Source organism: Heliangelus exortis, chromosome 23 (assembly GCF_036169615.1).
Source record: "Heliangelus exortis chromosome 23, bHelExo1.hap1, whole genome shotgun sequence".
Lineage (NCBI taxonomy): Eukaryota > Metazoa > Chordata > Aves > Apodiformes > Trochilidae > Heliangelus > Heliangelus exortis.
This window is the reverse complement of record NC_092444.1, coordinates 5,665,273-5,686,615: the sequence shown is the minus strand read 5'-3', so window position 1 is coordinate 5,686,615 and position 21,343 is coordinate 5,665,273. Positions and strand designations below refer to the sequence as shown.

General features: G+C 45.0%; 1 protein-coding gene across 16 annotated transcripts in view; it reads left to right on the top strand.

Annotated features, from left to right (window-relative positions):
* The window catches only part of CAMTA1 (calmodulin binding transcription activator 1), a 248,112-nt gene that overhangs the window by 217,382 nt on the left and 9,387 nt on the right, over positions 1-21,343 (top strand). For 6 of the 16 annotated variants that reach the window (XM_071767409.1, XM_071767411.1, XM_071767415.1 and 3 more), the window contains 11 exons: positions 5,655-5,794; positions 6,032-6,228; positions 6,544-6,622; positions 7,505-7,820; positions 8,183-8,706; positions 9,866-10,053; positions 10,935-11,181; positions 11,640-11,711; positions 12,672-12,692; positions 15,060-15,253; positions 15,557-15,631. In XM_071767409.1, the coding sequence (XP_071623510.1) occupies positions 5,655-5,794; positions 6,032-6,228; positions 6,544-6,622; positions 7,505-7,820; positions 8,183-8,706; positions 9,866-10,053; positions 10,935-11,181; positions 11,640-11,711; positions 12,672-12,692; positions 15,060-15,253; positions 15,557-15,631 (2,053 nt within the window). Of the gene's footprint in view, positions 1-5,654; positions 5,795-6,031; positions 6,229-6,543; positions 6,623-7,504; positions 7,821-8,182; positions 8,707-9,865; positions 10,054-10,934; positions 11,182-11,639; positions 11,712-12,671; positions 12,693-15,037; positions 15,254-15,556; positions 15,632-18,999; positions 19,031-21,343 lie in introns of all 16 variants that reach the window. The other 10 variants (XM_071767413.1, XM_071767418.1, XM_071767420.1 and 7 more) reach the window with 5 other exon arrangements.

Genomic DNA, 21,343 nt, shown 5'->3' with positions numbered 1-21,343 from the left:
CCTTCTGTCCTTCCAGTCAAATACTCATGTTCTTTAGATTGTGAGGTGTAGGGAAAAGAGCAGTTTTCCAGATGAGAGTGTTTACAAAGAGCAGTGGGGATGGATGTGGCTTACAGCTAAGAGCTGATGGTTTATTTTTCATCAGTGCAAAGCAGTGTTTCCTCTGGCAGCACTGCTGTACTGTGAGGGGTGTAGCAAGTTGCTTGCTTGCTTGGCAAAAAGGAGGAAAGAGGAGATGCTTCTGGATCTTCACTTGCCCAGTAAAGCAGTGTGCAGAGATGAGGAAAGCAACTCTCTGTGCTATTTTCTCAAACTTGGCTTGCCAGGCAGAGGAGGTCTGGACCATACTGGTGTTTTAGGCACCATTCACAGAGTGCATTATCTGAGGTTCTGTGTCTCCCAGCGTGGGTTTAGTACATTTTGTAATAAAGCATGAGCAGGAGGCAATGGTTTGAGCTGGTGCCCACCCATCAGGAACACAAAAAACCAGAAAAAGAGAAATAATACAATGCCTTTGGAAATGATCCTCAGCTTAGAAGATGGGGAGGACTATGCAGGGGGGCAGGTGAAGCACTGTAACTATGCTCTGCAGTGCAGGCATTTCCCCTGGATTTGGTTCTGGTTTTCTGGACCATTTAGGGTGCAGACTCCACCCTTACGAAGGTCTTGTTTGTCTTGTCTCCTGCTGGTGGGACAACCCAGCTGAATGAGGGAGTGGCAGAACGTGTTCTGGTAGCTCTGCAGCAGCTCCCACCTGGTGTACAATCCCAGACCTTTCTGGTAGCAGCCCTGCTGCCTCCTTGCATGGGAAAAATTTGCACAATGTTTGCAAGTGCTGTGCTTTAGGTGCCCTTTTAATATCAGGTATGGGCAGTCAGGAGCTGTTAGGAGGCTTCCCAGGGCAGGTGGTTTTGCAGCCTCAGATGAAGGCTTGAGTAGCATAAATGCCTCCATTCACATTCTTACTGAGGAAATTCAGTACTGTTGGATGACACTAAGTGAAAAATATGGAGGTGTGACTTCTGAAGTCTGAGGGTTAAGATTTTCCATTTACTGTGCCTGCTGCAATGGCTCATAGAGTTGTTGGTACATGTCTGCTTTGAATTCATCAGTGAAGGGAGGTGAGCTAAGAAAACATCACTGGTTTAAACCAGTCCTGGCAAAAGAAACTTATCATGAAACTCTATCCAGGTTCTCTTGGCATAACTCTGCAAGTGGACACTCTGTGAAATGCTGTCTGTCCTTAGAAGACTTGCACCAGAACAGTTTTGCATATCCAGAAATGTTTTGTTCCTAACTTGCTATCATTCCCATAATCAGCAGTAGGCTCCCTCTGAATACATATTAAGAAGGAGCTCATCCTGCACTCAGTGATGATTCATGTTCTATGGAAATGAGTGTGAGATTCACACCAGTTTCTCAGTGCAGGTCAAAATTGGACCAAGCTGCTTTTTCCAGTCCCTCCTTGCTGGGACAGCCAAGTTCCTCTCTGGCTGCTGGCAATGTGGAGCAAGCCAGCCCTGACATGTTACTGGAACAACTGATTTTCTCAGGATGATGGGACCCTGCAAGTAAATATCACCATAAATAGTTTCACTGCATTTCCTCAGCAAACGTGCATAGGTTTGTATCCACGTGCACCTTCACAGCCTTTGCAAGATCTCTCCTTTTGCTGGGCTGGATACATTTAGATTCCCTGAATAATACAGGAGAAAAGCTTATTTTGACAACTTGATTTATGTGGTTTTGAGCTCCTGTCTTCAGTGCCCTGTGTGATAGATATTTGTCATGAGATCCTCTGTTGAATATAAAAGACAAGAATGTAGGAACTGTGTCCCTGTATCTAAGGAACTGTGTCCCTGCTGAGCAGGTGGCTCTACACAGACCCTTGAAGTGAGCAAGACAGAAGAGTGTCACTAGAAAAATAAGAAATAAAGTTGTTCCATAGGTTCTGCTTTTATTTTCAACAACTCCTGTTACTGAGAGTGCAGAAGTGATAATGGTTCAATACAAACTGACAAACTTGGACCTGGGACTGACAGAATATTGATTCCTAGGGGGTCACTTGAAGACTCACCCAATAATCTGTCATTTGTCCTGGCCTCCATGTGGAAGCAGAGGAGCCTTTTGTCTCATTGCTGAGTCCAGGGGGAACCTCAGGGGAAGGTGTGGCCATTCCTTTGGCTGTTCCTCTGGGTTTAGGTGTTATTGTTCTGTTTTGTTAAGGATGTACCAACTCCTGCATCAGAGCTAGTTGCTGTCTTGCCTTTCCTGTTCTCACTCTCATCCTTCAGTTGTTTTGGTTTAATTTTCTTGTATTAGGTAGACTACTGCACCATATGCACCTCAAGTGACTGCTTTGGGATGTGGTGTACTGGATACCATGGAATTTAATAAGGAAACACAGAGAAATGATTTTGTTATTGTCAGTGAGTTGTGTCTTTATTCTGGCTGCTTGGGTAACAAGTTTAATCCCCTGGAAGATGGGCAGCATACAGATGCACTACCACCCCACTCACCTCATTTGCTGTCTGGAGCTTTCTAATCCAAGGGTGCACCCTGCTGCTGAGGAAATGTTACCAGTAAATGTTTCCTACATGTGGAAAGGGCTCCCTTCACTCCTAAGGGTGCTTCTGAGTATTTGTTTCTGTGTCTCATTTTACTAATACTGGAATATTTCTGACCTGCCTGCAGGCTTAGCAGCAATTCACAACCTTCTGTGAAAAACCACATTGCTTTTGCAAGATGCTGAAGGCTGTAGGTTTAAGAGTGAGATGACTTTATGATGTCTGTCCTTCAGACACCTGTTCAGTTAAACAGATATCCTGGGCTACCAAAAATCAGGTAATCCTGCCCTAAATACTTACCTGGAGAACTGTCTAGGTGTCTGAATGGGAATACATGGGAGCACAGGATTCTCTTTCAAATTCTGCTTCCTAAGAAAAATTCCTGCTTTTCTTCCTTTGTTTTAGTGCTCCAATGTGGGGACAGTGGTGGTGATAAACATCCCTTTAGCAACTTACCTGAGTAGGAGTACTTGTCATTGGCTCTGTATCAGAAAAGGTGGTGGCCTCACTCATTAGAGATCACATAGTATGGAAAATTAACACAAACACAAGGACATTTCTGTTTCACAATGGTTTCAGCTTGAAAAAAAAAAAAGAAAAAGAAAAAGGAGGGGGGGTGTGGAAACAGTAATCTGCACAGTGTAGTTCTGCATCTCACTGAAATCATTTTATCCTGCTGTTTATGACTGTACAGAATAATTACCCTCTTCTGATTGCTAAATGGTGGGAGCAAATCCCCAGTACATTGCAGCCCTGGGCTTCTTGTTCTGTGACACTGGCTTGAGCCACATTCCTCCTTCTTTCAAAAAGATGATATTTTGTTGATATGATGTCACAGCCTCAGCTACAATACCCGGTGTTTGTTGCTACTCTTGGCTCTAATAAAACACAAGTGCTGGCCACCCAACAAGACAGAATGGCATGAAACATGCAGAGCAGAGCATGGTGAACGTGGCCTCTGTTCCTGGTGCCTGAGCAGCTCTTTCTGGCAGAGGATTTCAGTGCCAGGTCTCCCTGAGTCTCTGCAGCCTACGTGCTCTGCCTGGCGATGGGGAAGGAGGAGAGGGCGGCACAGACTGCACTGCAGCACACTGCAGCACTCCTGGAACAAAGGCAAGCCAGGAAAACTCAACTGGAGTTGCTGCTGTGTGCTGGGCACAGCTCAGACACTGAGCCCTGAGAGCACATCTGCCTGAGCAGTGGTTTTTTCATGTAACAGTCAGTGGCTCTCACTGCTTTGCAATTAAACAGGGCAGCTGACTTTTATTAATAAGGCATTAATAGTAAGGAACAGGGTGTCAGACTAGGTGAGGAAAGACCATAGTGAGCTCATCTCTGAAATGAGGGTAGAGAGAAGGTGCTGGCTGCAGTCCTGGGCAGCCAGTGTGGGATGTGCTGCAGTGTGGGGCAGGACACACTGCACAGCACTGCAGGACACACAGCACAGCCCTGCAGGACACACAGCAAAGCAGGACACACTGCACAGCTCTGCAGGACACACAGCAAAGCAGGACACACTGCACAGCCCTGCAGGACACACAGCAAAGCAGGACACACTGCACAGCCCTGCAGGACACACAGCCCTGCAGGACACACTGCACAGCCCTGCAGGACACATTACACAGCACAGCAGGACACACTGAACAGCACAGCAGGACACACTGCACTACAGAGCACTTCATGCTCCATTGCATGGCAGGACAGTGCCTTACAACCCTTGGAGCTGTTCAGAAGGGAACAGAGAGCTCTTCTCTACTGCCAAACCACAGCAGCCTCCTAGGGAGAGGGGATGTTGTTAGCCAGTGGACCTGAGTGGCTTTTATCAGTGGTCTGCAAATGGGCTCCAGTGCAGCAGAAAGATCCAGATCTTTGTAATATCATCCAGTGAGAGTCATGCCTTGCAGAGTGTATTATTTGTACTTTTGCAGCCTTCCAGGGAGGACTCAGTCACTCAGAGAATGCTGTCTCTTTAAGCCCAATGAGAGCTTGTTCATTTTGATATACAGATTTTTACTGTTGTCAGGGAGCTTTGTTCTTAGACTAATGGTGCTGTGCACCACCACATCATCACTGTGTGTGCATGAAAAGAAATAGGATGAGGGTTGTATTTCCCCCACATTTTATTACAGACACTTAGTATGATAGCAAGATTCATTACATGCTCCCTATCTGCAAAATTATCCTGCCCAGCTTTACCTGAGCTGTGTGAAGCACAAGTCAGAAGGAGGGGTCACAAGTCAGAAGGAGCCCTCTGTGTTTGCAGCCACTCAAGCTGCCCCTAAACACAAAAAGATTGCTGAGTTCTCTCTACAGCATCAGGTTTAGCAATGCCCTGTTAACCTATTTAAATCTCCTTTCTCCACTACTGAGACATTAGCAGCTGTATCACACTGGTTGGTTACAATGCAAGGAGAAGAAAATAACTAACAGAGCCTTTAGACTTCTGCAGGGACAAGAGGACTCAAGAGTTGTGCTGCTTTTCAGGATGATGTCATTGGCTTATCTCTGCCCATACTCTGATTTCTGGTAGGTCTGTTCCTGGCACTTGGTTGGAGCTGTTTTCCAGGAAAGGGAGCCTGTCAGGGAAGGAGCAAATGCCTTTTTAAGGACTCGTTTTTCTTAGCAAAGAAGGATTGAGTAGTCTTTTTGCCTTCAAGTACCACTATTGCATGGTTTTAGGAGGCAATCCGAGCTGGATTCAGGACTCTTGTAAGCAGGGGGATTGCCTTTGAAATGCAGAGTAATTTGTCAGATCTTACCCTACTGAAATGCTGTCTGAATGGTTGTGTTTGCTTAGGGTTTACTTGTGTTTGGAAAGAAGCTGTATTACACTGGTCCTTTACTGTGTAGATACAGCTAGAATCACGAGGGATCATCAGACTTCTGCCTGTGTTTTTTGTATTTCTGTCTGTTTTCTTTAAAGAAGTTCTCTGGAATTGCAAAGGGATGCTGCAGGAACTTGAGAATCCAGGCTGTGCAGGGCAGGTTTCCCTGTGCATCGGGGAGCAAAGGAAATCTGCAGTGGGCTTCCAAAACCTGATCCTTCTTTTCATGGAAATATCCTTATTCTGGCTTTCTCCCACCTAGATAACCAGTTCAGAATGTCAATATTGGAGAGACTTGAGCAGATGGAGAGGAGAATGGCTGAAATGACAGGCTCCCAGCAGCACAAACAAGGAGCAGGAGGTGGGAGCAATGGGAATGGGACTGGAGGAACGCAGGTGCAGGTATGAATCCTGCTGTGCCCAGACACAGCAGCTTTGTGCTTTCTTTCCAGACTTTGGTTTGGGGGGGGTTATAGTTTTTATTAAACAAGAAATCTGGTTTGGGGGTGTCTGTAAACTGCAGTTGGCTTTCACTCACATTTGCCACTGTTTGAGTGCTTCTAGAAGTGAAAGGCTGCCTGATCAGGGCAGGCTGCAGCTCCACTCACTGGTTAAACTGGGATGTGTGTGGTGTTTCAGTGCGTTTCTGGGACTGGGACGCTGGGCAGCTGCTTTGAGAGCCGCGTGGTGGTGGTGTGTGAGAAGATGATGAGTCGTGCTTGCTGGGCAAAGTCCAAACACTTGATCCATTCAAAGACTTTCCGAGGAATGACACTGCTCCACCTAGCTGCTGCCCAGGGCTATGCTACACTCATCCAGACCCTCATCAAATGGCGGTAAGGCACAGCCCGTGTGGCTCTTGGGTGTCAATACAGGCACGGCAGAAGCATAGATAAGCTCTGCTTGGTCCAGGTTTCTGGTTGTCCCTTGCAAACAGCCAAGTCCCTGAAGTTCCTGGCCCTTGATCCGACAGGACCTGGCTCTTGAGAGGATGAGTCCAATCACTGGATGTATCATGATCTTAAAGTGGGGTCACTATCTGTAGTAAATCTGTGTGTCACATATGCATGGCCATGTCTTGGTCATATGGTGCACTGGGTGAAGCTATGGATTTGTTCTGTTCATCATTTGTTCTGTTGTTTCCTCTGCAGCACCAAACATGCAGACAGCATTGATCTGGAGCTGGAAGTTGACCCTTTGAATGTGGATCATTTCTCTTGCACTCCCCTGGTAAGAGCAGAGACTGACTTGTGAGGGAGTCTGAGGACCCTCTGGAGTTCTTCCTGATGTGTTATTTTCCTACTGTGTTTTCCACTCTGAAGAGTAAATGTGTCTTGTGCAAATGGTAGAGACACAGCACTGTCAACATCCTGGTATTTTGTTAAGGAGATCACAGTGAGAAAAACTTTTTATTGAATAACATGAGGAAAGGGGACAGACAGGTTTTACTCAAAATCTAGTGTCCACTGTCATCCTGGTGAAAGGGTTTTACTTGCCTTCTCTCAGGTTGTTCTCTTTGACTCACTGACTGTAGAGGTCATAAAGTAATTACAATGTCTTGGTCATAGGAAGCATGAAGTCCTGACTGAGAACTCAAGCAAAAAGCCAAAACGCCAGTTTGCAGTTGCAGAGTGTTGATTTTATTATTCTCAATCTTTAGTCCTGTCTGGGTTTTTGTGATTTCAGAGATTCCTTTGCATATGAGACTGTTCTGTCTCTGCAGTAATGCCCATGTCAAAAAAAAACAAACCAAAACCAAACCAAACCAAACCAACAAACCCATAAACAAAACAAAACAGAAACCAAACCAAACCAAACCAACCACAACAAACAAACCACAACACCTTATAACTAAACAAGACCTGCAACTGTCAGCTTTTTGGCAGTTGAATGTTTCTCTGTCACAGGAGACAACAGCATGCTTCTAATCCTTTGTAATGGCCCTTTGGGGGACAGGACATCAATAAAAGCTTCTTGCTGGGGTTCAAGCATGTTACGTTTTACTTATCAGAGTAATTTTTCTGTGGGCTGGGGACCAGGTTCCACTGCATTAGCAGTGAAGGGAAGGTGAAGGCAGGTTGCCCAGTGGGTCAGTTGTCTTTTCTTTTTCAGATGTGGGCCTGTGCCCTGGGCCACATGGATGCAGCCCTTGTGCTGTACAAGTGGGACCGCCGAGCCATCTCTATCCCTGACTCCCTTGGGAGGTTGCCACTGGCCATTGCCAGGTCCCGGGGCCACGTGAAGTTGGCAGAGTGCTTGGAGCAGCTGCAGAGAGATGAGCAAACTCAGCTTGGGCAAAACCCCAGGATTCAGTGCCCCTCGAGCACAGACTCCAACACAGAGAACTGGGTGTCCCAGTGGCACAGTGAGCTTATTGCCTCTCAGGAGCCTCAGAAGGGAGTGACTGTGATTTCCAGTACAAACACAGGTAAAACAGCCCTGAGGGCATGCCCTGGTTTGCTGCTATATGACATGTGAAAACCTAGAGGCTAGGAGCTCACCTGGGTGGCAGATGCTGCCTTTAGCCCTGCTCTTGAAGCTTAATTCTTTATTTGTGGGCTCTCTGTCATATGCTCTGTCAATTTGCATAAGGATGGGTAAGATGTGTATCCTACGAGTGGTTGAGGTGGTACCCTCCCTGGGTGATAGTTGCTGCCTTTGCACGTTCTGTCAGGTGTTTTAGACCACAGTGCAAACTTCTGCCTGCAGCTCTGCAGCAGAAGCTCTTGTTCTGCAGCAGTCACGAGCTGCATGCTTTTGGTTTTGACCATTGGATCTTTTTGTTTCCAGAGCTGAGACGACCAAGATCAGAACCTTCCAGTTACTACAGTAGCGAGACTCAGAAAGATTACCCTGCACCCAAAAAACATAAGCTGAGCCCTGAGTATTTCCAAGCCCGGCAAGAGAAGCTGCTTTCCACTGCTCTGAGCCTGGAACAGCCGAGCCTCAGGAAGCAGAACTCCAGCTCCAAGCAATCCACCCCTGAGACAATCATCCCGAGCGAAGGGATAAGGGACTTCGGCCGGGAGCTCTCTCAGCACATCCCAGAAGTTACTGGGTACCGGGGCTCTGGCAGCCAAGCAGGCATCAAATGGAACCCAAAAGAGGTTTATATCGGGGTCTCTGCAGCGCAGGTGGCGGGGAGCCCCAAGAGGGCAGCCCTGGGCAAGGACACTGCAGCCCATCGGCTCCGCCAGCGAGAGCAGATGAATGTGCTGATGATGGCTGACAGGGAGATGGTGGATGGAGAGCTCTTGTGCTATAGGGACAATGCAGGGGATGAGGACTGCTTACACCACATGGATGACTTGCAGGTAAACATACCTGTAGCACCAGTGTCAGCAGTCTCAGAGAAAACGTTGGCTTTGCAGAGGAGCCTCACTCTGAGAACCTTCTGTGGAGGCTTTTGGAGGCTCTGAATTGTGCTTTGTGAAAGGAGGTGGTTGTGTGGTCGGTGTATTCTTTCTTCCAGTCTCAACCCAGACACAAAAGGGTGTGATTAGCACTTAGGATCACTCACTAGCATACACTTCAACAGTGCACTCAATGCACAAATGTGTTTGCAGTTTTTGCAAGGAAAACAGAAAAAGCAGAGTCTCCTGGTCACATCAGTAAATTTAGACTAAGGTGGCCCCATAGTCCTTTGGGAACTGGGAAGCAGTTCTTCTGAAGACAAAGTGACAAAGAGAGGCAGTGCTGTGGTTGCAGGCCAAGCAGCTGAGCTTTAAAGGGCAAGGACATAATGGTGGAAAAGGGGAGAGACTGGGTTGGGGGAACAAAAAATTTCACAAGGTATGGAACAGAGAAAATAAAAACACAATAGAAGCAGAACAGGCAGATGAGAAGTAGTCATGGGGAAAATGATACTGTGTTTAGTCATCTGAGCAAAAAGAGTAATGGAAGCACTGTTTTGGCATCTCTAAATATTCTCATCTTGCTGGTATAACGTGGATGAAGCAGATCTTGGCAAAACAAGAAGTGTTTTCTGTTCTCAGTATTAAAAATTCCTGTGAACCTTAGTGGGGGAGGGATATGATTCAGAAGGATTCCTGACAAAGCTGTGGTCCCAAGGGTTTTAACTTCTCTTGATGTACCCTTATAGTCTTGGCATGCTCTGCTGCACATCTCTGTGAAATAGTGGTGAGATCATTTTTCCTTTGGAAACAAGACAGTAGTGACAGCTGACACTGTGTACAACAAATGTCCAGTGACATAAACCTTGTGCTAGATCTGTTAGGCTCCCCATACAGTCATTGAGAAAGAGATCTGGGGAATATGAAACCCTGACATGCTTTGTCAGAAGAGACAGAAAGGAAATGAGCTTTGATTAATGATTTTCTCTCCAATTCTGGGACAAACAGTAGACTCCATCTACCACAAGTTTGGGGAAAACGGGGCCATCTGGGATGTAACCTTCAAGCATGAAGGTTACTGCTACCAGGCAGCAAAAGTTTGCTCTCCTTTCCTTCCCAGGTGAACATGATGACACTTGCAGAGCACATTATTGAAGCTACGCCTGACAGGATCAAGCGGGAGAATTTTGTGCCAATGGAGTCATCTCTGGTGGAGAGAACAGAGAGTGCTGCCATGAGCACCACCATGAGCTGGCTGGCCAGTTACCTTGCTGATGTCGATCATCTGCCCAGTGCTGCGCAGATAAGGTCAGTGGGAGCTGGGAAGTTGCTCTGGGGTCTTGAGGGGTCTGAATTCTGGGCAGCATGCACCCATTCCTTAGCCTGCAGGTGTTCTTTCTCACTGGGACTCAAAGCTGGTGTTCCAAACCCAGCAATGCACTCGTGGTTAAATATATCATGGCCACAAACTCATGGAAGGATGGGTGTGAGTGCAGCAGGAGGAGTGTGTCCAGTTCTGGGCTCCTCAGCTCAGGAAGGAGATTGAGGTGCTGGAGCAGGTCCAAAGAGCAAGGAGGCTGTGAAGGGATCCAGCACAAGTCCTGTGAGGAAGGGCTGAGGGAGCTGGGGGTGTTCAGCCTGGAGAAGAGGAGGCTCAGGGGAGACCTCATCACTCTCTCCAACTCCCTGAAAGGAGGTTGGAGCCAGGGGGGGGTCAGGCTCTACTCCCAGGCAGATATCAGTAAGACAAGAGGCCATGGGCTTAAGCTCTGCCAGGGAAGGTTTAGGTTGGATATTAGGAAAAAATTATTTCCAGAGAGTGTGATCAGACATTGGAATGGGCTGTCTAGGAAGGGGGTGGATTCTCCATCCCTGGAGGTTTTTAAGAAGGGACTGAATGTGGCACTGAGTACCATGGGGCGAGTGGATCAAGGGTTGGAGTTGCTGATCCCAGAGATCCTTTCCAACCCAATGATTCTGTGCAAGTGGCCACAAGATCTGACTTGTGACTTCTTTTCCAGTGCCAAATCTGAGCAGTGCATCCAGGCAGGCTCAGGAGCATGAGGTGTTGGAAGCAGGGAGAGGAGCACGAGTTTCTGCCTTGAACAGAGAAATGTTGTTGTTCTTACCTGTGATGCCAGCTCAGGTGTTTTGTGAGCCATTAATTCCTACTGTCATTGGTATTTCAGAAGTCTGTATAGTGAACCCCTGACCCCTTCTTCGAACACCAGCTTGAGCCCTGCAGGCTCACCAATCAGTGAAATAGCTTTTGAGAAACCCAGCCTTCCCTCAGCAGCAGACTGGTCTGAATTTCTGAGTGCGTCCACCAGCGAGAAGGTAGAAAATGAGTTTGCACAGTTAACTCTGTCTGATCATGAGCAGAGAGAACTCTATGAAGCTGCCAAACTCGTCCAGACAGTGTTCAGGAAATACAAGGTACGTGGCCAAAATGTCTTCCTTTTTAGAAGTGAGAGAGTTTTAATTTGTTACAAAAAGAATGTATGGGCAATACGCACTTCTGGGACAAAAATTCAGATTCTGTCATAATTTTTCAATGCTTTGTAGCATTTGCTTATTGATGTTTACCCAGCAACTACTCAGCTGGAGAGATATTTGAATTCCATGCCCTGTCTTCTGTGCCAGAGCACAACTCACAAAGCATATCCTTAAAATACATCTCAGAGGTTCCTCTGGTTTTCCTGTTTGCTGTCAGTCTCAATTTTGAGGATTTGTCCCTTCCATGAACTGACAGCACGGGTATCTCCAGGAAATGCCTAGACCAGAATGAGACAGCACTGCTAGAAGAGATTGGGTGCTGTGAGCCACTTAACATCATCTGTTCCTCTTTTTTGGTGCTTTCTGACTACTTCCTGCTCCTTTCCTTCTCCCCTTAGGGTCGTCCTCTCCGGGAACAGCAAGAGGTGGCTGCTGCGGTTATTCAGCGTTGCTACCGAAAATACAAGCAGGTAATTGAGGAAGGGAAATTTTAGAAAATGTGTAAGTGCCATCAACCCAGCCCTTCGTAATGGAAATTATCTCTGTGTGCCTCTTGTATGCTTTTCAGCATGCAGTAGTGAAATACCCTGCTCAGAGAAAACTGAAAAGGGAAGAAAATTCATGTCCTGAATTTTGAGTTTGGAGGTAGTCCGTGAAAGGGTTTTCTTTGTGATGCTAACCTGCATTTTTGATGCAAGATAGAGGGCAGTGATGTATTCCATATTGGCCTTTATGCATGCTATAGCCTGGTGAGACTAATCTTTGACTAGTTGCTTGCCAAATTTCATTGTGAAATTGAAGTTGGTTTTGCCTTTGATAAAGGCGAAGATGAAAAATACCTTGTTTTATTTTGCACCTACTAAACTTTGAAACTATGGGAAGTCACATGTTTTAACTTGATGCAAGTTGTTCCAGGACTGAGACTGTTCTCCAGACTCTAATTGGAGATCTGCTTTTAGGCTGAGTTCTCAAACCCAGAAAAAGAAGTCAACCTTTCTTTCTCCTTTTTGGTTCTTGGGTTTTGGCTTTTTGTTTAAGTCTTTTTGTTGTGGGGTTTTTGTTTTTTTTCCTGGGGGCTGTCACCTGTGGCCCCCTTTTCACTGTGCCCTGCTAGACTCAGTGCTGTGGCAGCATGTTACCTGAAGTGAAGGGCAAGATGCCTGTGCTCTTTTACAGTTTTCAAAAATATTTATGTGCAAAGCATTTCTAGTGTTAGGTGACTGCATCAGGATTCACTTTCAACTTGTCTCATGGCTGTCACTCTGGAGTGATGCTTCCTCCAACAGGGAAGCTTAATTCCTTTCAAAAACTGCTGTGTCTTGGATCCTGGAATCACTTCTTTTTGAAAGAAGATGGTTTGGGTTTTTCTATTCTTTCATTCTTTATTTGCAGAACTAACATTAACTATGTATTTTCTGTTTCTTCCTAAGCTTACTTGGATAGCCTTGAAGGTAATACAATACAAACACTATTTTGGAAACAATTCCCCATGGGTCAGTAACTTTCACATTCAATATAAATCAGGAGAACCTGGCATTTGGATAAATGTTTTATTAGTATCCACTAGTAAATACCTGCAATTGAGAATTCAGTGGCAAACCTTATGGGAGATCTGTAGGGGCTGCTGTGCCACATGTAGCACCATAATAGTACAACTAGAAAGGGGAAGTCTCCTCCTTCTACAGGTACTGATGTGAGCAGTGATGGGCTGAGCTCTGAGAAAGGTTTTGGAGCCAGTTTGAGGCAGATGAGCTTTCCTTTGTTGCTGATAATCCATCACTTGGTGATCTTTGCTTTGGCACATGGGAAGGGAGCACAAGGGGACATTTATCCCATCCATGCAGCCATTGTCCTCCCTCTCTTCCCAGCTGGAGGGAAAAAGAGGAGCAGCTCAGCAGCAAAATGGGTCTTGAGATGAATGGAAATATGTTGTGGTCTGGTCTATCCAGTGACTGCTTTCTCTTTCACACACTTTATTCCTCTGTTATGTTACTGTACTGTTGAGATCAGCACAGGCTCCTGACTAGATTTGAACAGTCATAGCTGACATCACCATTTCGTGTTTGAACCCTTCTTTCAGGGGTTTGTAACTCAGCCACAGAAGTCCCATCTGGGCTAAAAGTTGAAAGGAAAACCATGACCAGCCTGTGAGTGGACTGACTCGAAACAGCTGATTGAAGCCACAATGTGATCCATTTAATTAACAATTTTTAAAAAGGAAAACAAAAAACCAAAACAAACAACAACCAAAAAAGCACAAAAAAAAAAAACCCAACCGAAAACAAACAAACAAAAAGGAAATTATTAACAACAAAATATAACTGCACCTAATGACTGCTTCAATTCCAAAAAGTGAAATTTGGTAAATGGTGGTCTGTGATGATACTGGAGGGTTTTATGCTTTGGGGTGATGGTGAGGGTGGTGTTGTGTGTTTGCTTTTTGGGTTTTCTTCCCAGTAGACTAGAAAACTATTGATGTATGTTAGGGCATTAGCCCATGTGGAGCATTGGCTGCTATTTCTGTGTCTTATCTGTCTGATAAAGTGAGCAGAAATCATAGCTGATTAAATACCCAGGAACAACAGAAAGAGTTAAAACTTTAAAAATAAGATCAGTAAACACTGAAAACCTCTGTTACAGTGTTAGCTCAGAGGTCTGAGTGCAAATTCTATATATTATTCTACATCTCTGTCTTTAAAAAGACTTCTAAATATATGCAGGAATGTCTATATTTTCAGTTAAGCAGCCATTCTGCTCGTGTGCTTTAAAAAGAAAAGGATGTAGAATAAAGATGTCCATTTTAATAGTTTGTGCTTGCCTTATTTGGGATCATGGGGCTAGAAATAATGCAGTGCTAGAGGAAATTTTGCATGTGTGTGACTGCTCGTGCAGACTTGTAAGTTCAGTGGATTCTTGTTACATTTAATGAGAGTTAGTTTTGCTTATGCTTAGGCTTAATACTAGACTTGCTTAATTGCTGTGGGTTTTGGTTATTGCTTGGTTTTGGTTTTGTGGGGTTTTTTTATGTTAGAATCATATCTTATTCTACTTGAAATGCTTGGATTCAAGTGGGTATATGAGCAATGAAAACTTCTGTAGTATTGTACCATGCCATAGAAACAAGAAATGAGCTGTTTAAAAGTGGAATACACTTGTGAAGAGCAACGTTAGTTCCATAAGTAATTTGTTTAAAAGATACTTTTAAAAGAAGACACACAAAAAAAAATACAGTTTTACTTTTATTAATTTGTTAGCATTATGAAATAGTCAGTCATGCTGCTTTATCTATAGTCACTTAGCTGGGCTCAGCATACTTTGATGCTGTTATACTAAGTCTGTACAAACAATTGCTGCATAGAAATGAGCATCCTGTGCTTTGTAATGAGATATTTATGTGCAAGGGAAACAAACAGTTTATTCCCAGTGTAGTCAGTGGTTTATCCCTGGTGCAGAGCCACTGTAGTACAAGTACACAGCAGTGTAAACCTCTGTTTCCACCTGACTTGGTTACTCTGAAGTTGTTCATTAGAACAGGACAGCTGGTTATGATCATTAGCAGGTACATGCAGAGCCTTTGCTAACAAAGTATTAAATCAAACCAAAAGGTGAGAAAACCTTTCATGGTGCAGGCTGGGCTCTACACCTAACCTTACAGTGATTCCAGTTTCCTGTCACCCTTTTCTCATCCAGTTCCCAGATATTTATCTGCTCACCCTCACGTCTCACTGGCACAAGAGCCTTCCAGCGTAGGAAGCTGCTGCTTGCTGGTTTTTTTTTTTTTTTCAGAAGGCCTCAGCTTCTTTTTGTTTCTCTTGTAGTATGCACTTTATAAAAAGATGACACAAGCTGCCATTCTTATCCAGAGCAAATTCCGAAGTTACTATGAGCAGAAAAAATTCCAGCAGAGCCGACGAGCTGCGATGCTGATCCAGCAGTACTACCGCAGCTACAAGGAGTGTGGGAAGAGGAGGCAGAACCGCCGGGCAGCCACCATTGTCCAGCAGAAACTCAGGTGAGCTTTTGGGATCATGGATGCCCCCAAAATCTTTATATAATACTTTTCACACTCACCTGTGAGCGCTGGAAATTACAAAGGCCAGTGGGAAAAGGAGAGTGGTTTATAGGACAGTGGTTTATAGGACAGTGGTTTATAGGACGGTTATTCTTGCATTTACTCTTATTCACCCCAGTTTTGCTTACACTTCACCCCAGTTTTGCCTGCACTTCACCCCAGTTTTGCCTACACTTCACCCCAGTTTTGCCTGCACTTCACCCCAGTTTTGCCAACTCCAGTGTTGGGTTTTCTGTTGTTTAGAAGCAGTCTGCTTACCAAGAAGCAGGATCAAGCTGCTCGGAAGATCATGCGGTTTTTACGACGCTGCCGCCACAGGTATGGTGCTTTCTTTTGCTTGATGCTGCTTTCTGCTGTGTGAGAGTCATGCAACAATATTCAAATGTGTCAGCAGTGTGTACAGTGTGTGATCAACAATCAAATCAGCTTGCTACAGACCTTTTAGTCAAATAAGAAAAAGCCCTGCTGCTGCCAAAATACCCTGACAAAAATGAAATCTCTAACTTAGAGCCATTGCCAAAAGAGAATCGTGTTCAGCTCCAGTGCTGATGTGGTAGAGCAGCCCAGGTTGGGCAGAGACAGAGTAAGGGAACTTTGAGCAAACTAAGGCACGTGACTTTAAAAGTTGAACTTCAGGAAGTCTGGAAAAAAGCTTGCTAAATCATAGCTACAGCTCATAAGTGCTGCACAAAGCATTTAGGATATGTGGCAAAGTGTAGGCTGGAAATGCCTTTAGTTTGGTCACAGGATCACTTGGTAAACTCTTCTCAAATAGTGGTTATATTTACTGTGGATAGGTGGAATGTGCCAACGGGGCAGCAGATGAGTTAATTCCTGTCAGCCACTCCACATGTATCTCCAGTAAGCTGGGAGTACAGACACAAACATGGAGCTGCATTACCTCCTGCACAGGCTTGACAAAGTGCTCAGGGGTGGCAGCTGGTGCTGCCATACTGCATCTCTGATATGTGCAGGGTGTTTGGTTTGGTTTTTCAGTGTAAGGATCCCATACATGATCAGGTTGCAAGCTGGAACTTTGCCTAAACAAAAGTGAATTTGGATGTTTCTGACTCTGCTCCCTCCATTCTCACCACACATGCATTTCATCCACTCAGGAGCTGGTCAGACCTGGTGCATTCTGAAGTATGTCTAGTTCAGCCCAGTGATGGGAGAACAAGGAGAGCTCTGAGAGGCAAAGAGGCATCTGAAAAACTTGATTTTAAAAGCAGACTCTGCCCTTTTTGTAGGATTTCAGCACTGCAGTTTGGAGTTCACTGTGGCTCACACTGTGGACAGACATCTTGTCTGCAGGTTCAGTGTAAATTAATTAATGTCTGGACAAGAAAGAGAGCTTTATAGTTTCCAGGCCAATCTCAAATGCACTTGAAACAGCCACAGTTGTTAATGAAGAAGCTCAAGTGGCTTCTTGATCCCAGCAGGGCATGGGGAAGAGACCCAAAGGTTTGTTTTGTTGTGTTTGTTGGGCAGCATGTCCTGCTGCAGCAGGCAGAGGCTCAAAACTTCTGTATCCTCTCCAATCTGCTTGAGGTCTAGGCAGTCCCTGGAGAAGCTGAGTAACCATTTCCATTCGTGGAGGCTTTCAAATCACCTGCCCAGAGGCTCCTGCAGCTGCCTCTCACACACAAGCTCAGAGAATACCTCACCACTAGCTATATCACCAGGTTTCCCACCAGGATGATCCATGCACTTCAACCATCTGCAGTTAAGTCTCCATCTGTCAAGTAACCTGGGTTCTCCAAGGTTTGAATTGCTCATGAAGCCAGTAGTTTTTCTTGTCTTCAGCTCATTGCCTTCCTCTTTCTCAGCACCTCCTCAGTTTCCTTTGTGGAGCCAGACCCTACTCATCTCCATCACTGAAGTCTGCAGGCAGGACCCTTCCCTTTGCCTGTAGCCAGTCTCTTCTCTCTCCAGCAGCTGCTGTGCATCACTGGGAAGTGGGTTTAGGTCTTGGGTATTTATAGAAAGGAAATAAAAAGAAGCAGCAGGTGGATCCAGTGTTCTCTCTGCCTTATGTCACACTGCTCAGTACTTGAATTTCTGCAGCAGTTGGGTCCTGGCTGTGTCCATAGGCACTTCATCAGGGTTTGTGGTCACTTGGGAATTTGTCCATGGTTCTTGGTGAGGTTGCAGCAAAAGAAAAAAGTAACTTTTTTCCACTGAAGATGTGAACTGTGCTTCAAAACAACTGCCTTGCTTTTCCTTCTGAAATAAAAATGGTCACACATCCATTTAACCTAGGTTTTTGTGCACAAGCAAGATTCTGCTACTGGGCCAATAAATCATATTAAAAGCTTGTTCTGTAGCCTTTAGGCAAGATTTAATCAGGTTGTTTTTTTCTTATTTTAAATTGATCAAAGTCTACTTCAACCAAATTACAATTAACTTTCTCTGCTAGCATTCAGTTGTTTAAATGGTCTTCTTGTGCTGTTTTGCTTATTAGCTTCTTGGCACAAAGGCTCAGTAGTGCAAACATGATTCCCATCAGCTTGAGGATCCAGGGTGCATAGCTGTGTTGTTCTTGTGCTTTTTGGTCTCCTGAACTTAGAATTGTTGCCTGATCAGGCAGTATTTCAGATGTTTTGAGAGACTTAATGAGAGAAATCCTGCAGTTCGTGCTCTCTCAGCAACTGATGCTTAGACATTGATGAAAATCAGAAAAGAAATGTAAGGTTTGGTCAAAGGTATTCTTAGAGAAGATATTTGAGCTCTAGTAGCTGAATGATATCAGGTGTCATGGAGTCAAAAGTGGTCATTCATCAGCAGCAGCCATTCCAACAGTCAGACATGTATTATTTCCTTTTGACTTTGCAAAAACATGCTACGTATTTATCCATCTGCTGTCATATTCTCAAGAATATGGTGAAAAACATGCATCAGCCATAACATGGTATCAACATGACTTTTCACAGAAGGGTTGGTTGTTGAGAATAAGAAATAGAAACTTCCTGGCCTTCCAGGAGAGCTTCATCCCTCTTCCCATGGTGCCCAGTGCACTTGACTTAACTTTTAGCCTAAAATTTGACATTAAACCTACAGTGAGTTGGCTGTCTCTTGGCATGCTGACCTCTGGGAGGCAGAAGCAAGGATTTGTGTATCTAATGTTTTTGGGAAAGATTCCACCTGCTTAGTGATCCCCAGATGTGACACATCCACAGAGCTGTAAGGAAATCCCAGAGCTCTGAAGCGGGTTTGGGTTTGCTGAGCTGTCTCCATATACGGTCCATGCAGTCAGCTTGCACTGGGAAGGGAACCTTTTTCCTATTCTCTCTCCAGTTCTTAGGAAAAGTTTGCTCTTCTGAGAGGTATGAACCATTGCTAGGTCTGTGATTGTCATCTGCTGTGGTTTTTTATGGAGTAGCATCTGGAACGAGATAGAAACCAGACAATGGTTGTGAGGGGAGGCAGGGTGCAGCTAGAAATGCCACAAGGATGACAGCAGTGGGTTGATTTTACTTGGTTTTTACTTTCTGCCCTAAACCACCTAAACACAGGACTGCTCATCCCTGGTAACAAGGAGGAGCCCAGTAGGCAGGAGTGGGAAGGGTTCTTTCTCTCCAGGCAAGCAGAAGTGTTGTCTCCTCCTCGGTGAAGTGAAGCTCTTGGTAAGGTATGGTTATTGCCATGTGTGTGCTAATAGCTCTTTGGTATTGTTTTGCAATCTGAAGCCCACTGGTGGACCATAGGCTGTACAAAAGGGTGAGTGTAGCTGCCTGCTAGCCAGTTCCTCTCTTCCATTTTAAATATTTTTGCTTTCTGCTTGCTTGCATGGGGCTGCAGCCGAGATTTGCCAGTAAGTTTCACCTCCATTAATTATATAAAACAGAATCCTGTATAAACTAACCCTACTGCAATGACTAACACTGCTGCTTTTGTAAGAGGACAGAGCTCTGCAGTAGATGTTACCAGTGCATGAATGTGTGAAAAAGGACATGTGTATTCATCATGGGCATGCTTAGGTGGGGTATTTTTCCAATATCCGAAATGTCTGGTAGTAGATTTTTGGAACTCAGTGGAGTCTGCACTCACACACACTCAATGAGTAACCATGTCCTTTGTCATGAGGCTGTGACAGCACTCAGGTTAGATCAGAGGAAGCTGCAGTGCAGATGTAACCTGCTCTGTATAGGTGTTTGTTTCTGCCTGAGCCAGAGAGAAGCAGAAGAGCTCGTCACACTGCTTTTTACTCCCTGCTGTGGTGAAGCACGAATGGTTTTCTTCTAGAAGTTGGTCTTTGGTAAGTTACACACCTTGTGACCTTACTAAGACCACCTTTTTAACACCTGCTTCTCTCAGCTGTTAATCTGCATAGTGGCAAGAAGAACAAAAGCCTTAAATGAGGATGCAAACTCCATAACTCTCTTATAGTGAGTGCCAAGGGAGCTCCTGTCAGGAGCCTCATTCTCAGCTCAGAGAGTCCAGGTCACCTTTGTGCCAGGCTCTGTCCGTGGGCTGGTGTGCTGCCTGCACACTCCCTGTGGCTTTGCACACTCAGCTGGTGTGCTGCCTGCACACTCCCTGTGGCTTTGCACACTCAGCTGGTGTGCTGCCTGCACACTCCCTGTGGCTTTGCACACTCAGCTGGTGTGCTGCCTGCACACTCCCTGTGTGAGCAGGGATTGCTGTGGCTTTCAGTTGTCAGCAGTACAGCTCGGGACCATCTTGCATTTAAGAGGCTGTAGGACAAGCAGGGGGTTGGTGAAAAGCTGTGGTTGGAAATAACACCATTTATGTGCTTATTTACTGCTCCCTTCAGCAGGGGAGGAGAGGTGGAGGAAGGGATATATTGTTCAGAAACACAAATGTGAGTTGGTGATCATGAAGTTTTACTGACTTGGAGCTGCACACATAATTTTTGTGGCTTAGGAGTGAGAGTATGAATCAGGCTTAAGCCTGCTGGAGGCATAATTATTTGTTTAACTATTGAGCCCAACAAGCAACAACTAATGATGTTTCTTGCCAAACTGTGACTTCTGTGCTACCATTTTTTGGTGCATATCCTCCATTTTTTACAAGTAATTATTTGGGCTCTTTACTAATGACAAATGAAGTAAGAACTGGATGGAACAAGGACAAGGGCCCAGATGTGCTTTAACTGTTTTAAGTGCTGCTTTCATGGATTTTGCCATGATGAAGGAAGAGAATCCCTACTCCTGGTTGCAGAGACACCAGCACTGTGAACTTGTTAACTGGAAACCAGTAGCTCCAGATCTTAGCACATATGTTAATGTGCTTTACAGCTAAAGCAGGTTCATTCAGGAACTGTAAAAATAGCCTAGATCCCTGTAATGGTGAACTGACTGGTTGACTTCTCTTTACTAATCTGATGCTTTGTGTATAACTAAGGCTGGTCTGCAGTTGGGTGCCAGGTTTCAAAAACTTCTGGAAGAAAAAACATAATTTGTTTTTGACAAATATTATTCACTGAAGGTAACTAAAAAGAAAATTCTAATTAGGTAAATTGACCTTCCTCTGTTGTAAGGACATAAGTGTCTACTTTTACATGAAAAAATATTAACAAGTTTAACCATCTTTAATCTTGGGTTTGGTTACTGTATCCATGGGACAGTAATGAATGCTGCAGACAAACCAGGACATTTTTTTTTAGCATTCAGTAGAGCAGTCTGCTGCAAAGTAGATCTGGCCAAGGCTGGCTCTAGAGCATGCCTTCCTTCCCCAGCACCCTGGGCATGGCAGGGCTGGTGGCTGTGCTGCCCTCAAGCAGCAGTGTGGAACCTTTAAATGCCAGGCAGGAGGGGATTTGTTTTAAGACCTTAGAATAGGAAAAATAATTTCAGTTTAAAACTGGCATACTGAAGTGGGCTAGTTGGGTTCAGAACTGAGAAGGATGTGCAACGTGTGGCTTGAATATAGAAGAAAAAAGCAGTTGTGCTATTGTGCCTTTCCATTCAAGGTTAGGATTCCTTCTTCAGAGGGCAGATGTGTCTCAAGTGTCTCAAGATACACTAAAACTCATCTGTGTTGCATGGTGAGTGTGCTGGAAGAGGGGAC